This window comes from Dreissena polymorpha, chromosome 5 (assembly GCF_020536995.1).
Source record: "Dreissena polymorpha isolate Duluth1 chromosome 5, UMN_Dpol_1.0, whole genome shotgun sequence".
In the NCBI taxonomy this organism is placed as follows: domain Eukaryota; kingdom Metazoa; phylum Mollusca; class Bivalvia; order Myida; family Dreissenidae; genus Dreissena; species Dreissena polymorpha.
In genome coordinates, this window is record NC_068359.1 from 18164532 (window position 1) to 18179376 (window position 14845).

The following is a 14845-nucleotide window of genomic DNA, read 5'->3' on the forward strand; positions in this document are numbered from 1 at the left end:
TCTTTTTTGTACTGCTAACCTTCTTTTGAATATAATAGGCAGGCAGTGCTCCAGCTAGGCCTAAATTGAAGGGCGCACGCCTTGCCCTCCGAACCTCCGCCCTGCCTTTTCTAGGACCCCCATGCCCTTAAAAAATGTATTTTGTTTACATATGATAATTAACAAATCTCTGATTACATTGTATTTAATTATTTATTTCTCATTGTAGACATTATATTTGAATGGTTTAATAATGGTTTAATTATAATGGGAATAAAATATTCTAACAATTATTAATAACATATAAATTAACATGCAACGGGAAGCATTCCTGAAACGACCATGCGCTCGAAAGTGTCCTTTTGACAAAAAAGCCCCCTGCCCTTTTCAAATCCTAGCTGAAGCACTGGGCGGGTGTGGACACTGTCGAGTCCGTTTGCTGGGAAAAGCCAGTTCTTTAATGGTTATGGAGGGGATAATGAGAATGCTTCTCGCGTAGGAATCGAACCCACCAACTCCCGATTGCTAGGCAGACACCGCATCCACTACACCAAGAAGACATGTTAATGTTTCAGGAGATTTTGTGAACTTTAACAATTAATTTTATCCAGCAGTTTTGATTAAAAGTTCATCTTACGCATACTGTAGTTTAAGCAACTTATCTGTAAAATTAAAAAAAAAGAATTTCTAAAATTTACAAGAAATCATCTTTTTATTCATGCAGGAACTGTATTATTATAAAGTACTGTAAATCTCTTTTTTTTGAAGAAGGATGTGTTTCTGATTTACATATATACTTCAATTTTGAATATGACTGGTATTTTTCTGGTTATCCTTTCGACTATCGCTCTACGCACACAGATTCAAACTGGCCGGCAAAACAATGCAATGACAGGAAATCGAAGCCTCGCTATAGCATGCGAGATTAAACAACCTGGTTTTAATTTTTATTGTAATTTTAATATTTTGTCGTTAAAAGTTCACAGATCGATAGTTAAAAAATGTTTGTTTTATCCTACAAGCAAAATAATTATAAGAGAAAAATATATTCCACCTAGCGCCGATACTGAATTAAAGGGAAAAAATACTAGCGGCGATACTGAATTCAAGGGATGAAACTGCAGAAAAAAACTGCAGACGCTAAAAGAGTGCACACTAACCTAGAAGCAACGTTGTTGCAACCTCCTTCTCAAACGTTCGACCGACGTTTCGCGTGCAACGTTGCAGAAACGTTAGTAAGTGGTTACTAATGTATCGACCAGAATGCAACGTTTCTCAAACGTCATTGCAACGTTATAAAGAAAAGTTATATTAATGTTTTGTATGCAACGTTATGGCAACGTTCGGTAATGGTTGCCAACGTTGCGACCTCAATATTACGTTTCAGCAACGTTCGTAAAACGTTTGATGCCCACTGGGATTAAATCAATAAATGATAACAATACAAACGTATGTATGAACTCTAAGTTAAAAATGAAGAGTAAATACAGATTCCGTTAAGGATTGCTTATCGTACTAATAAATACATCTGGATGTATTATTTTAAATTGTAAACTGAATCATTAATGCTATTTAGCCTGAACAATTGCGCATACATATTTTGTTATGATGGTAACATTAAAAACACAAACCACTTGGCGACACACCAACTGTTGTATGTCCTTCACCTATTAAAACCGAATAAACAACATAGCCTTAAACAAGCTATAAATCACTTTGGGACCACATCTCCGCAACGTAAGAAATGTTCAAGTTTGAGTTTGAAAGTGCAATCAATCCTGTCTTGTTTAGGTTATCCAAATCGACTCGGAATACTTCATTCGCTGGCTTTCATTAAAAAGTGCGCAACATTGAATAAAAACACACAATACTAGCCGATAAAACAGAGAATCACGAAGCAAATGCAATGGTAACCTTTGCGGATGTATAAACTGAGACAAGATTCAACGGTAATAACGACCTTGATCGAAAAATATAAGGTATGCACAAATGATGTTAAACAGGTATTAGATGGAAAAAATAAACAATTTTATATAAAAACAGTTTTTCTAAATACGTGTTTTGTTTGAAGTTTACATTTTTAAAGGCACATTTATATTATACAATTAAATATTTTGACAAATTACTTGAAATGTTAGAGAAACATTGTCTACATGTTTTGTATACCATCGCTTTTTCCTAATTTAACTTTTAACACTGTCAAAACGTTTAATTACGGTTGAAAAAAAGTTGCACATTAACCGCAAAACGATCTTTATGTTTCATGCTAGTACTTTTGCAGTTATTACAGCAATTGGAATAATGATATATTCCTTACCGTAACCTGCTTAAGACCGGTGTAGGACTACAAAGTACAGAATTTAATCGACTCGAGCGTGATAATGAAAGAAGAAAGAAACCTTACAAACTGTATACAGCAATACACAGGGTGAATTTATGTGAAGTCACCAAGTAGCATTTGCTATGCTTTTACCATTGCTACTTGCTTGCTTAAAAGATTGAAACATTATTTTCTTTAAAAAAAAAGCGTGCAATCAGTAAGCCCGTTTCGTTTCAAATACACATGTTTGGCTGTTTCACACATTAGCATAGGTCGTCTTCTGCTGAAAACGAACACAATGCGCTCTAGGTAATGCAAAACGTACGTGAGCTCTTTTTTGTGCGCTTCGTTTGTATGTGTTATGGGGCAAACAAACGATGCAGCATTTAACCGACCCTCAGCAAAAGCTCTAAAAATGGGCCTGATGTATGACCGCATTTTGTTGCAATTACAATATTTAACGCTTTTTGTCCGAGTACGATTAATCTATTCGTCAGGCATTACACAACACAACATAATTTCAAAAACGTTCCTGTCTAAAAGAAGCGAATAAGACAGTCCCGGCGAAAGAAATGAAACAAAGAAATTAATTATACACTACAGTTTATAAAATATGCATACATGAATCGATCGTTGTGCAGTAAATGTGTTCAATAAATGTCTTACCACAGAAAAGAACTCCTCTGCCTGATGAATCGTTGCCGCGATGTTCCAGTTAAATAAATTCTTCATCATATGAATGCGAAGGTCATTAAGTTTTTGGTCAGGTACTGCCAGCCTATAGAACTTTGGAAAACGTGTCCGATCAGACAGGATAGGGGATGAGGAGCCGAATGAGAGCTGGGAAAAAGTACATAATTAAGTGTAAGCACGTAAAAGACATAATTTACGGACTGTAAAAACTTCTTTTTAAATGTATAAGACGCTTTCAAGATGGATACAGTATGATTATTGATTTGATTCTGAGCGTGTGATGAGATCATGTAATGATGTTTTCTATCGTATGTGGAATTTTGTTATTTCTACAATTAAATATTGTAGTTAAAGACCATTGGCTATTAAATTGTCACAAAGATACGTCATGAAAATTGTTCGCTGTTTACTATTGGAAACAAATATCCATTGATTTTCTTATTTTATCTTTGATATTAAATAGTGATATTATATTGACCTTTTGCGTATAATCGTGTTTATAGTTTCAGCCACACAGCATACAGGTAACTAGTGCATAGTGATTTTAAAGTTTTGGAGTTATTTGAAGACTATTCTCTGACCATTGAAATTGATTTCTGTATTAGATAGTCGACATAGTGACGTTCTTGCGCTAAATACTTTTCTTTTCATGCTGATCCTTTTAACATAGCTATTTGAAAATATATCCATGACGGACAAAGTCTTTTGAATGAACATCGCAGACGTGTGAAATTGTATAAAAATGTATATAGAATAACTATAACGGAAGTATCTACCATCAACGACAAAGGGGACTCATGTTCGTGTGCATATATTTTACATGAAATGATGGGATTCAAAATAAACTCAAGTACACACAGACTAACCTTTTTCTTGTTATCGTACAATATTGGGTCATATGTTGTTGTTGTCGCTATAAACAAAGTTTTCAATTGTAAAAGAACATATTAAATTGTATGTTGCTTACCATGCGTAGTGATATTCTATTGTGTGTAATACTTCTCGGTTACTATACGAAAAAGGCCTTACTAATTCTATGTTCAAGCAGAGTAAGAAGAACAAAATAGATATCTGTTTCGATGCACATTGAATCACCATTCCAAATGCTACACACTTAAGTAGATCACACAATATTTTTTGTTTTGGTCATTTTGTTTCACCAAAACTAATAGGTAAACACACACATTACTGTCATTTGCAACAGCCCAAATGTTTTCCCATATGTCAAGCATTTAGTAGCATTTTACCCAGCCGATCTTTTTTATTTTATTTAAGTATGAACATAACTTTTCTTAAACACTTCTTTGTCACGCTGTTTACAAACCGGCATAGACAAGTCAAAACTGAATTGATCTAGTCGTATCATTTTAGTGTTTGTATGGATTATATTTAACGTGTTTTGTAAAGTTTAGTTTTCTTCTATGATGATTTGAAAATTTGAAGTATGTGTTCAAAGTTTATTTGATTAACTAACAAAGAAGAGATCAAATAAAATACATTTAAGTGTCGCGTACATTTCCTTGACACAGTGAAAGAACATTGTACCAATAGTATTAACTAAAATTTTACTTAAGTTCACTTGCGCTGTCCTCAATTCGTCAACACTTAATTTAAAACATATAGTTATTCGAGTATATGCCACATTTAAAATTTTGAGCTGTGAGACAAAAAAAACTATTCATAATCAACCATAAGATATAGACAGCCATGTCTTGCGTATCTTTTACATCTTTAAATGAGGTATTTTACAGTGTCTACAAACATACCTGTGTGAGGTTCCAAAGATAGGAGACTTGAGAGGTAGCCTCCGAGCCTGTGGAGCATCCATCTCCCAGTACCATGTGATAGGGTGGCTCTGTATGGAACTTCTCGAACATCCGATACACCGCAATACCCGGGCTACACTGGAGTGAAATTTAATTACAAATACGTATAAAACTTAAGGTCATGCTGAGAGTTTTAACGTTGAAGTTCTTGAAAAAAAAATGTTTATTTTAGCAAGCTTTATAATAAGTACATGTACAGCAAAGCTCTGTAATCAGACTGTTTTTAACAATAATTTTATCTTTTTCAATAAGTTATTTGACGGTAATATAATACAAGAAGTAGTAAATTCTACATAATTTGTATTACATCGTTCTTCCGAGTGTTACGATGCTGTAGATGCAATTTGTATGTAACAGTTGAATAGTTCAATGGTAATGGAATCGCAATGTCTTCTTTTGTATTGCTCTTAAATATATAAATGCTAGAAAACAACCTTTTACTGGCACGAAAATGTTTAATACATATCTTTGGTTAATTTGTGATTTTATTTAAATAACCATTTAACTATGCAATGGTTTTAAAGGGGCCTTTTCACAGATTTTGGCATATTTTGAAGTTTGTCATTAAATGCTTTATATTGATAAATGTAAACATTGGATCTTAAAAGCTCCAGTAAAAAATCAATAATAAATTAAAACAAGGAAAAAAAAGTAGCCGGTACCAGGGCTCGAACCAGTGACCCCCGGAGTCCTGGAGTTAGTCTGAAGTAAAAACGCATTAGCCCTCTCGGCTTTTCCGCCGAGCATACACAGCATTGGTATTTTATACCTTATATAAGTAATCTTCGTAGTTTCGTAAATTTAAACGACAAAAACAGAACTCTCCAAATTATTCAATCGTTTCGCGTTGCAACGCTTTATAATTTTTAGGTTTTCAAATCGTCAAAAGATACATATAATGGCTATATTGGACTATGGTAAATGTTCAGTAATACGGTTTCCTTACAAATATCATAACTAAAACGAAAATCTGCGAATCTGAAACAACTTTTTTCAATTTTGTCAATTTACCAAACCGTGAAAAGATCCCTTTAACAGGGTCTGAAGCTTACGTTAAATTAAGGACAATTTTATTTTCAAATTCTTTAAAAACATGGTAATGAACGTGTATAGTCATATAAAACTCACTATCATGTAAGAGTACTATCATACAATTGTAAACACGAAGTCGTACTGATATTGTTTTGCTGATTCTATCATAATTACTAGTTTTGGATGCAGGAACGAAAATATTGATCATGTGTCGTATGAACAAATCTTACTCATCAGTCGAGATTTCCCTACGGTGAAATATGTACATGCATGTGTTTTGATTTTACAATTATTGTCAAATGCTTTAAAAGGCTGAATAAGTTTTGATGCTTGTATTATTTCTTCTTAAATTGCCTCTGTCTATCTACGTGTCATGTCATTTTGTTAATACTTGTTTAAAACACGTAAGCTTATAACAGTATCAATAAAGAATATGTATTATAAATGGAGACCATATTAATACGTGTGCCATAAAATGCAAGCAATATATTCTAATTATTATTTATCAAAACAAAATTCAGCGCTGACAGTCAGTGGTAAATTCGGTAATTGTTAGACTAATGCAGCGTATAGAAAAACGTGTGATTTGAAACATATGTACCGAGATGTTAAGTTTTTAATGCCAACAGCCGGTGATAAATGCGTTTATAAAATTGCAGCACCGAATATATACAGGAATTGAATGAATGATAAGGCAAACTTAATGTCCACGTCACATGGTCTCGCATGTTGCAACAGTCATTTTGACTGCATCAAAAGGTACACATAACCGTTATAATTTATGCTAATTTATTCGTATTTAGAGAACAGAACACCACAACAATACTTTTCTGCGTGATGATTAAATAGAACTCAATTGACTATAAAACAACATCTTTTCTAAAATGCTTAAGCAACATAGTGTCATACAGATTAAACATTTAGCTCATCGTCGTGCAACGTAAAACGAAGCAGCAATAAGAGTGTAAAAGTCCAAATTATAACGCTTGGTTATGTTTCTGATCTTCACTTACGCCACATTTAATGGTCCCAGATGCATATTTTCCAATAATTTAGTTTAATTGATCCACATTGATAAAGTTATTAAAGGAAGTTTCAAGACAAACTGTATATTAAACACAACAAAAACGAGATTCATATTCATAAAAACGCATTTACACCAGAAAAAGCCGTTTCAGTAAAGGTAACAGGCATTCAGTTATGACAAAATACAATGCAGCGCTTGGCATGACATCCGATAACGTCATAATTCTTAACATAATGCACTTATGAGCTACATCTTCTTACCAAAAATTAAAAATAATATAAAGATATTTACAATTTAAGTATATGTTTACCGTGTGGTTAGTATTTGATTTAATTCAAATGTACCTAAAAACCTTAAAGAACATATGAAACATACTCTAATGATTCTTACTAAGAATTTAAAATTACCTATGTGCTGAAAAATTGTATATTTATAACCTTAATTGCTAGTTTATACAAGTATGGTTTTAGAAAATTTAATAACGCTGATAATGCAAACATGTTTTATTATTTGTACATTAATATATGTTAAATTCATGTCAACTACATGAAAATAAATGCTCATTAAAATGTGCCTCAAGCTTTACAAAACACTTGTCCAGATGATCAACATACTACGATACTCATGCAGAAAATTCTATGTGATTATGACGTTGCGAAGTAAAGCACTTTGTAACGTTTGCCGTTATTTTAACAAATCATTCAAGTGATGTGAAGGAACGATTTAAACATTTGGTACCGAACGTGTAATAATACAATAATTTCAATGTCAAAATACAGTAAGTAGTTATTGTTAACTTGCAGGGCCTTATATCCTTAAGATAAAAGGTAATACAATTTTAATCAAATATTATATGTGGAAGCTTAACATGAATATGGCCGCGGGTTTTTGTTCATTTTTTTGTTCACAATCTGCTGTGACTTCGTTCTTATAAGAAAGGAACACCAGTATATTTGTATTTCAAAATCATCAGCGCCACAAATAATATATTATTTAAAAAAATGTTGTAAGTCGACATATCATACTTGTGAGTCGATGAAGTCATATGTTATATTATATCCGGGAAGTATGGAGCCGTTTGCGCGGATGTCCTCCAACGCGAGTTTGACCGGAAGTTTCACCGCAGCACCTCCGACCCAGCCTTTTCCAGTGATTGGAAGCAATCCAAGTAGTCGAATGTTTTTCGTATTATTACCTACACATCCGATGATACGTATATTCTTCAAGAGTAAAAGAAATATCAAACTGAAATGTCTCATTTTTATTAATACTTATACGCCATTAAACACAAGAAAACAGCGTTATCACACACGCAAATCAAATGAAGACTACCTGCGACAATAGTATGCTTATTGGCTTTTGTCATCATCATTGACTCCTTATATATCTTTTGTTCGTTGCTAGCGACACACGTATCTCGATACAATCGCTTATTGGATACACTACATTCGTGCTACGAGTATTAACTCATCAAAACAATAGCTTACATAAAATGAAAATCTCATCACGTACCGTATATGGTTTTATAACATGATTAAAAAGTCATTTAATGAGGCAAACACATATAATAAGATTAAAATGAGTTTTATTCGTATGTTAAAACGAGTTTGATTTGAAATTCTGTCAATGTGTCTACAATTTTATTAAAAACGCAGAAAATAAATATTACTTTATTTCGAGATCATGTTTTTTTATTGTGTATTTTAATCTCATTTTCTTTTGCATTTACCTACGTCACAGTATGAGAGCCGTCAATGATTAAAAACATTTTCCTGTTATTATGACTTAACAATTCATACTAGAGTCAGATTATATCACGATGTTTCCAGAAGAAAACTAAACAAATCAGAAGAAGAGGATTGTCCAATTGTTCAACTGATATAGCAATCAATACGATCTTGCAGACCCTTTAATAATGTGACAAACAATAAATCACATTCTACGTTGACATTGTCATCATCAGAAAACATCTCATAATTATTTTATGAAATTCAAGAACAAACATATTGTTTAAGGTTTTAATATCATAATCGAGAATTGTTTGTGGCTTGTGAAATAGTAATAGCTCGACAACATTGACCTTATACTCGTGAAGTCAATGAGCATACATTATGTGGCTTGATTCTTTCATATTATTTGCATTCCGTTTTGTTCCACGAGTATAGATAGGCCCTAACAGTACACTAGGTGATGGCCGTTTCATTCGATTAAAATATCTTCAAGTACGGGGCCATATAGATTCATGTAAGCGTGGTTACATTCGGCAATCACTTGCTGACATCGACATTAAATCAAGGAAAGTATCGGCTCTGACTTGGCGTGAATCACGTTTGTCGCCTCACGCGTTTAGCATTTTATGACTTGTACATAATTATTATTGTACTCACGTTGTGTCAATAATAAATAAGCCTTACAATCAAATCGAATGTAATGTGTTGTTATTACAATCAAATCGAATGTAATGTGTTGTTATTACAATCAAACCGAATGTAATGTGTTGTTATTACAATCAAATCGAATGTAATGTGTTGTTATTACAATCAAACCGAATGTAATGTGTTGTTATTACAATCAAACCGAATGTAATGTGTTGTTATTACAATCAAATCGAATGTAATGTGTTATTATGACAATCAAATCGAATGTAATGTGTTGTTATTACAATCAAACCGAATGTAATGTGTTGTTATTACAATCAAATCGAATGTAATGTGTTGTTATTACAATCAAATCGAATGTAATGTGTTGTTATTACAATCAAACCTAATGTAACGTGTTATTATTACAATCAAATCGAATGTAACGTGTTGTTATTACAATCAAACCGAATGTAATGTGTTGTTATTACAATCAAACCGAATGTAATGTGTTGTTATTACAATCAAACCGAATGTAACATGTTGTTATTACAATCAAACCGAATGTAATGTGTTGTTATTCCGTTCACAGTAAGGTAAAGTTGTCGTGATCAGGCAAAGAAGATAAATTTACCAAAAAAAATATCGCTCAATTCAAAGCACAGAAAGAAATCGTAGACTTGTAATTACAGAAAATCAACACGTTAAAAGATAAAAAGACGTTTTTTCACATAACTATGACAAATTTCTTCTGAAATCGAAGCATTAGATTCTAGCGCATATTCAGACTCTGGAGAAACAGATTATGTTATCGAAAGAAAAGACTAATATTTTCGAGAAAGTATCAGAATAATTAAAGTACATGCTACAACTTGATAAAAAGATTCGACAAATACAATAATAAACAAAAGCCGCATTTCCTTCGTACTCTAAAATAATCAGCATCTTCACGTATTTGAATGCGTCAATTATGAATGCCTAGAGTGTGCGACCCCGCACAATGTTTTGACTATGGCTAGCACACGTCATATTAAAACAACATATATACAAAGATGGCATATGACGTAAATAATATTTCACAGAACCTAGTTCCAAATCTGAATTATACACTAAAGAGTATTTTGTATTTGTGTAGTGAGTAGATAAATAAATGTAAGTACATGGAGAGAAACTATTGATAATATAAATCAGCTCTCAACGTCAATGCTTTAAAAGCAAAAATGGATAAATTTCGCACACTTTTTTCATTGTCAGTCTGTAAGATGTCAATACACTTGTTTGTGTTCGTCCATAATATGTTTGTATAAACTTCTAACCTAAATAGATAAACCTTTGGCATTCCAGTAAAAAATTAAATTCGTCCTCAATAACGTTACAGTGGTTGCATTTTCTGGTTTTGAACGGCATCTTTCCAGGCTTGTCCAACTCCCTGCTTCCACTTCAAGTCCGTGGGCAGATACTCTTAAACGTGTTAAGGTAATTCTAAATTTTGAGATATTTTCTACATTTAAAAAATGTATGGTTGGAACTTAAAGCTACTGTACCGACTATTATTTCTGTTCGTGTTTTTTCGCATATCACTTGAAAAGGTTTGCAAAAACATATAAATAAAAAAATAAATATTATTTCTGTAAATACCAATGATTATCTATGAACTATGCGTCACATTTTTATAAAATATACAACTACTATGCACTTGAAAAACGTGAACGATGATGACTATTTTAATATGTAATTAGTGATCCGCTGTCATGTTTTGCGAGTTAATGAGTCGTACGTAAACGCGCTCATAACATGTTTAAGAATTAACAAATAAACTAATATCATTTCATGGATATATATATATATATCTCCTTAGTTGAGAGCTGTTTGTGAGGTGTAGGTCATACCCATGTTATGCAAGTAAATTAGCTTATTTATCAGGGGAGTTGCCGATATAATTGTAAACCTAAACCTAAATAGTAACTTCCTGTTAGTGCATATACACCCGGTAATTTGATTGGAATCATTGGATCAGTATGCTTTTGATAAATGAATGCATGCAACACAGAATTATAAACAGATGCATTAAATAGTAGAAAAGTAAACACGAACACATTGTGAGCTTATTCACTGTTGCCATTTTTATGTTACCTTTATACTGTACGCATGACACGTAACACATTTCAAATAATAAAATAATACTTTATATACAATCTATAAACATGAAGACAACACATATCTGACTAACAAACTTGGTTTACCAATGGAGAACCTAAGGCTTCTTATAATGAGGGATAATAATGAAAGATTCGTTTTCTGTCTTTTTGCGGTATTACTTATCTCTTGATATGCTTGAAACACGAAATATCTGAGGTGTTTGACAGAGTGCTATAAAAGAGCTATAAGTAACCCGTTTGGGATACTGATGTTTATCTAAGCTTTAAAATGCGTTGTGTCCTAACAGAACGGTCGATTTATCCTTTATAACCATACACCAATATATTGAAACGCGTATATTTTAAGTGCCGTTAAACGTTATACAACAACAACGAAACGCAAAATAAATATAAAGAAGTAAAACTTCAAAGCAGCAATCATTACACATTGGAAAACGGTATCTATTAGTTCGAGAGAATGATACAACGAATGCACTTATACCTTTAAATCATTAGTCCGTGTGATTTTATAGATTTTGGGAATTAAAAAGTTGTCAACAATATTTCGGAAATCAGCATTTAGATAATTGAAAGCTGTTTTCTGTTCGTACAAATATAAAAGGGAGAGAATGTAAAACCTAAGTTTTGCTTTGAAATATTTAACCATTACCTGACACTTACCGTGTATTCGCTAACAAGTATATCTAATTAATTTGTTACCTTATTTACAATATCACGACTTCATGTCGCATGATATGATAAGAACACAAATCATAATTCGTAATTATTTGATTAAAACAACATATGAAAACGACTGAGAGACAATAACATCATACCGAACGTGTGTGTCACACGTCCATATCCGAAAAGCGCATTAATGCTATTTGGATCACTTAATTAAAAGGCGTTATCCGGTTTAGATCAGAATAGAAGTTTCATCTTACGTTGAAATGTGCGCACGAAAACGACTGAAACAAGTATGAATTATAAGCAAAATTATTGTTTCTCAAATGTGTGTTCGTAGTTACTGCCATTTTCTTTCTTCATATTTTGAGTTCGATTGTTGTAACTTCCTCCTCCATGTTGTATCCAAGCTTTCTATGAAGAGTAATACTTTTTTTTATAGAATATTTGCATCTGGTCGAAGCAAACAAAACGTCTGAAATTCTTATACTTCATATTATTACAAACACCATGGAGGGATCGTGACGTATTTTAGTTCATTATTTGTGAATTCAAGCTTTTAGTACCGCAAGCGCAATTATTGTTACCAAGCAAGAACTTCAGTAAATACAGTCACGCGATGGCTTACAGTATAGTGACCTTTCACAAATACATATTTATACTATGATCCGAGCTTACATTTATTATTGCATTAAATAATAATACTTACAATATTTTCGCGTCTTCTTATTTAACTATTTTTATTTCAGAACCATACACGATTGTGCTTTGTCGTTTAATACACTCATGACTGCACTCGTAAATAGCTTAATTGGAATAAAACTCCTTCTCAAGCAATTGTAACACCACAGCGTATCTTACGGTCCTTAATCTACGAATATAAATCTATTATAAACAACAACCGGGATGGGCTAGGCTAAGCCCTGTTAGATAATCGGTCGTCCAATTTTAACACAGCGTGGGTCGAAGTTTTGTTTAGGAGGACAACTTCTAGTTATAGTTGCCAGCTCTGAAAAAAGCCAGGCCTCCATTGATAAATGAGCAACTCGGGACCAACTGGCGGTATTTCATCCAGAGAGAAGGCGGTCATAATTGTAGGGTTATCACGTCCAAACGAAAATATCATAATCTATCACGTCAGGATAACCACGTTATCAAGGGTTAAGCTATAACCGGTTGTCTCTTGGAATGCATCCATATAATCAGGCAATCACTGTTCTCATAGGGGAGGCCATTTGACCTTTATAAATAATCGGTTATCCTTATAAACCTGATAACGCAGATTCCTGAGGACGAAGGTAGCTGGCTGCACAAACACTGATGCGATGTATAATAACCGGTTATGTCACTTCGAGTTGACGCAAACCATAATGGTGCTCGCTTTGTATGCATCTCTTTGCTACCTTTAGGCATTTAAACCCTAAATAGTTGTTGAGCAAGAGAACGGATAAGGATAGAAACTGATTGGAAACCTGACGCAACCATACATAAAGTGGCTTCCAAACATAGCCATCTCCAAATGCCATGTGGTCAAGCCGACCAAGCGGCTGAACGTACCCTCAAGGAATAAATGGACCATTAACCCCAGATGATAAATGTAAAACCGGAACCATTCTGCCAGGAGAAAAATCAGTATCGATACTTTTGGGCACTACTGATAACCACTCAAGCAAGAATCTTCTTTGCTTGGCGATCGCAAAGTAGGGCTAGAATAAGCCGACAACACATTTACATTTCACACCTTCGACACAAGCAAAACGACATGTTACTCACAAACCAAACGTTTGAACAATTGGTTAAGGTAACAGCATTCCACATAGATAATGATTGGTTGTTCTAAACACATTTTGGAAAAACATCAATCATGTTCGAGATAAAATATCATTGGCATCATGTTATCGTTGTGAGTGTGCAATCCTAGATGCTTAAATTCATAGTTTAGCCCCCTAACAATTGAGCTAGTCTATTAATGATTTGAATAAATGCAGTTTTGTCCTATACCACTTTTGGAACAAATACTAATTAATTGTATAATAATGACTGAAGTTTAATGTTGAAAAAAAAGAAGATGACGTATTCAGCCTTTACAGATAATACGTTTAATTGACACATCGAAATACATGTAAACTTACATTTATGTTTCGATTCACTACATCTAAACTCGGGATTTGATAGAGGTATTGAATATATTATTGAATATACTAAATCTCAATTATTGTATTTAGATCACATTTAACATTAACAATACAATATTGATACACCACTGTAAAAAATATATATATAAATACTCTATCACAGCTTCATGGCAACCAGTTTGTAATTACCATTATCATGGTTGTTTCGTAACACATTTTTTCTTGAATGTCTTTGTTGTTCGACTAAAAATAGGAATGTTACAGACATTCTAATTAAAACTTTGACAAAGCACGCTCGCATTCTAATATAAGACTTGGAGACCAAAACAAGCATGATTCGAAGACTCTTAGCGCGTGTCCGTGCTAATTTTAATCAATGCACTCAACCGTTAGTTCTAAAGAATCAATATGTACTTGCACTTACACTGTCATAAAGAAAACATCATAAAACACAGTAATCATCATTAATGCAGCCTTTCATCTATCAAATCAAGTTCTTTTAAGTTTCATGGGAATAAGTCTCAGCCTTGAAGATTAAAAACAATTACGTTTTCAAAAAAATTTACAGTCCAATCGTGTTTCTAACTTTTATCATACAGCTTAATGATTTTATGTAACAGATTAAATTAATAAAACCATTAAAAAAAGATAAAA

At 33.0% G+C, this 14845-nt stretch overlaps 1 protein-coding gene across 1 annotated transcript in view; it reads right to left on the minus strand.

The window, feature by feature from the left end:
- LOC127831080 (gamma-aminobutyric acid type B receptor subunit 1-like) overlaps nucleotides 1-14845 on the minus strand; it is a 119764-nt gene that overhangs the window by 66518 nt on the left and 38401 nt on the right. The window contains exons 2-4 of the mRNA XM_052356067.1: nucleotides 7903-8097; nucleotides 4759-4896; nucleotides 2966-3139 (exon numbers count right to left, since the gene is read on the minus strand). Of these exons, the coding sequence (XP_052212027.1) occupies nucleotides 2966-3139; nucleotides 4759-4896; nucleotides 7903-8097 (507 nt within the window). The remainder of the gene's footprint in view (nucleotides 1-2965; nucleotides 3140-4758; nucleotides 4897-7902; nucleotides 8098-14845) is intronic.